At 47.2% G+C, this 3,146-nt stretch overlaps 1 protein-coding gene across 11 annotated transcripts in view; it reads left to right on the top strand.

The window, feature by feature from the left end:
• Positions 1–1,740: 1,740 nt before the first annotated feature.
• FN1 (fibronectin 1) overlaps positions 1,741–3,146 on the top strand; it is a 62,396-nt gene continuing 60,990 nt past the window's right edge. For all 11 annotated transcript variants that reach the window (XM_018559955.1, XM_018559953.1, XM_018559956.1 and 8 more), the window contains exon 1: positions 1,741–2,020. In XM_018559955.1, the coding sequence (XP_018415457.1) occupies positions 1,879–2,020 (142 nt within the window). In that variant the 5' untranslated portion in view covers positions 1,741–1,878. The remainder of the gene's footprint in view (positions 2,021–3,146) is intronic.

The raw sequence follows: 3,146 nt of genomic DNA, 5'->3' as shown, positions 1-3,146 counted from the left end.
GCTGTGTGTGAAGGTTAGACCTCTTTACCTGCAGACGCAAAGAGTGCCCCCTTGCTCTTTGCAGTGACCTTAAAGAAGAACTATACGCATATTACAAAATTAATCCTTATAGTGGGACTACCCCCGCACTGCAATGGTTAAGTGCTCGCTTTGGTCTAGGGTCTAAAATACCCGATCCCCACAACCTCTTCTTCCCCAGCTCCGGAGGTCTAAGGACCTGTGACGTCATTCAGGGGCGTAACTAGAAATCACAAAATTTTGCATGGGGCCCCGTAATTGCTAGTTATGCCACTTGCAGAGCCCCAGCGGAGAGTGACCCTGCAGAGCCCGCCATAGACTCTCTATAGTGGGGTCTGAGATCTCTTACCTGTCAGCGCCTCTGTGGTCGCCGGGCCCGCCTCCTCCATTCCGAACACCGCCCTGTTCAGGGCCGCTATGGCATGTGGGGGTGCTGGCTGTCACAGCTCCGCAGCGGCTATGAGGGGAAATGCGCCGTGGCCGCTGCTGAGCTGTGTCTGTGACAGCCAGCACCCCCACATGCCATAGCGACCCAGCCGGCCCTGGCCGGGCCCCCCTGAACAGGGCCCCATAGCGGCCGCCTGGGTCGCTATGGCGATTGTTACGCCACTGACGTCATTGCATCCATTCACTTGCATTGGACGTAAGGACACCAAGGGAAATTCCACAGCCAGAGCGGGGGAGACAGGTGGCAATAGACCAAAAGGAGCACTTAACCCTTGCAATGCAGGGATAGCCCCAAATGAGAGGGTTAATTTTGTACATGCCCAGAGTTTTTCTTTACAGTGAGTCATTTTGCTCCAAGTCCACTATAAGGACCATTTATTTATTTGCATATGGTGATCATGTTCCCCTTAAAGTGCTATTAAAGTCAAAATGTTTTAAAGCGTTTTAATTTGCTGATGAAATCACTTACAATGGATGCTGCTTCTTGATGTTTAGAAGTTTTAGTTTCCTGCAGTAATGAGCATTTTCCCTGATATCCTATATTAGGGTGCCTCCTTTCCCTTGCAGGGTCCTGTAGAGCCATCATTGTGCGCTAGTAAGCTATGTGTGTCTCATTAAACACACAGACACAGCAAGGCAAGCCTCTCTACCACTCCCTTCTCCAATCTAGTAGATGAGCAGCTGATGGACCCTGCTCTGTCCCTTGTGATCTTGTACTGGGCAGGAAGTTCAGGGAAGCTGAGCTAAGAGAGTTGGAGCTGTTCAGAAACATGATGATTGTATGTGCTTGGGAAAAATATAAAGCAATGCTATGTTGGGCAATGTATATTTGTTTGATCTGGATTCATTATTGAAAGTTTGAGTTTAATACTACTTTAATCACCTTCTCAAGAGAGAAGACATTCAGTTCAGATCTTTCCTCATCCTTTCAGTGAACTGGAACCCAAAACTAAACTTCATATTCCAGAAGAGGGTCACTAATGCTTTGTACAGGGGAAGGACTGGCCAACTAAAACCACGGTACACTGCATGTTTCGTTACTGTCCGCCCAACACATAACATCTACTCCACGTCCTCCTCAGCTCCACACTGCGCTCCCTGTACCTCCCACTTCTTATATAGACACGGGGAGGACCTGCCCTCCGGTGACGTCACGCTCAGGCAGCAGCCAATCGCAGAATGAGCTGAGCGCTCAGCGAGAAAGCCCAGGTTGGTCTCCTGAGTGTGTGTATATATATAATGCACCCCCGGACTGCGCTCTTTATCCACAGCACGGCACGGAGCCGCTTTATCTGCTTTGCTTCCCCTATTTCTACCTACTTTCTGCTCTCTCCGGGAAATGTGCCAGTGATCGGTGGCCATTTAAACGCTGCACGCTTTTAACCATTAAGCAATTGCCCCCCGCGTTTCAAGATGCCCCGGGGGCCCCTGACCGGGCTGCTCCTGACCCTGTGTGTGAGCGCAGCGGTACAAGCCGCCCCATCCGAGAGGACCAAGAGCCGCAGACAGGCACAGCAAGCAGTGCAACCTGTGATCGCTGCAGATCCCTCTCAGAGTAAGGAAACTCTTCTGGGGTGTTTGTTTTGGATGGGGGGGCTGGTAGGGTGCAGGCAACCTGGGGCTCTCTATTTGGTCTGAGTCTAAACCAAAAGATGTACCTCCACTATATTTGGAGAGCTCCAGATTACCCAATTGTTCTACATTCCAGGGTTCAGTATGACCTCCTCATATGATGGATAATACTAGACATAACTATTGAATTGCATATTGGAGGTAAAGCATAAGGAGGCTGCTGCCCTTGGCAACCAGCTTCCTTTTAACCTGCAAGTAGGTACTGAAACATAGGGAATGATGGAGGTTCTAAAACTTGTGACGTTGGTGTCCATCACAGGCTCAGCCAGACAATGGGCACAATTTCCCAAAGCTAACACACCAGTATAGGGTTCTTTTGTTATTTTTAGTCCAATGAAATGTGAAAATGAGTCTCATGCCTGAGAAAGTTCCCTGTGCTTCTCTTAAAACTTTGGATTGTTTTAATTAAATTCAATCTGGTTGCTATGGGAGCTGCATCACTTTTCCAAGTTTTTTTCTTTCTTGGGGGAAAAAGTGTGATTTGTTATGGACCATCCAGATTCCTTGTTTTTAAAACCCATTCTCTTTGTTCTGACTCTGGAACCTATGTAATCACCTTTTAGGACTGAATGGGACTGTGTTGCTCCCAATCACACTATTTCCCCCCAGACCTTTTGTCAACATTGCTAGATGAAGCAGTAGGCTTCTAAAAAAAATGCAGTACATCTGGTTTGCCTTTTGCTATCATATTGTAGCAGCGTTTGCCATTTTCAGACACACATTGGACTCATTGTTCTCTCTAATGGTCTACAGTTTTTATTCCCCCCCTGGTTCAAAATATTCCTCCTGGAAAAAGTCACACCTGATTCCCCCCCAAAGACCTATTCTGGCAGTCTGGATAAACAATTGTGTTGAAGTTGTTGCATCCTATTTCTTTTAAATAAATCTGACTGGTTGGTTAAATCTCCTTTTGTTGTTATACTTCCAAATGGAATTGTCAGTTTACAACAAAAGTACAACTCTGGGTGGAATATCTAACTTTGAAAGCTTAAGTGAACAAGCAGAAGATAGAAGCTGGTTGGTTGCCATAGACGACTGCTCCAGATTCT

The sequence above is a fragment of the Nanorana parkeri genome, unplaced genomic scaffold, assembly GCF_000935625.1.
Source record: "Nanorana parkeri isolate BGI_ZX_2015 unplaced genomic scaffold, ASM93562v1 scaffold423, whole genome shotgun sequence".
Taxonomy (NCBI): Eukaryota; Metazoa; Chordata; class Amphibia; order Anura; family Dicroglossidae; genus Nanorana; species Nanorana parkeri.
The sequence above is the reverse complement of the archived record's forward strand: the minus strand, read 5'-3'. Positions and strand labels throughout refer to the sequence as shown.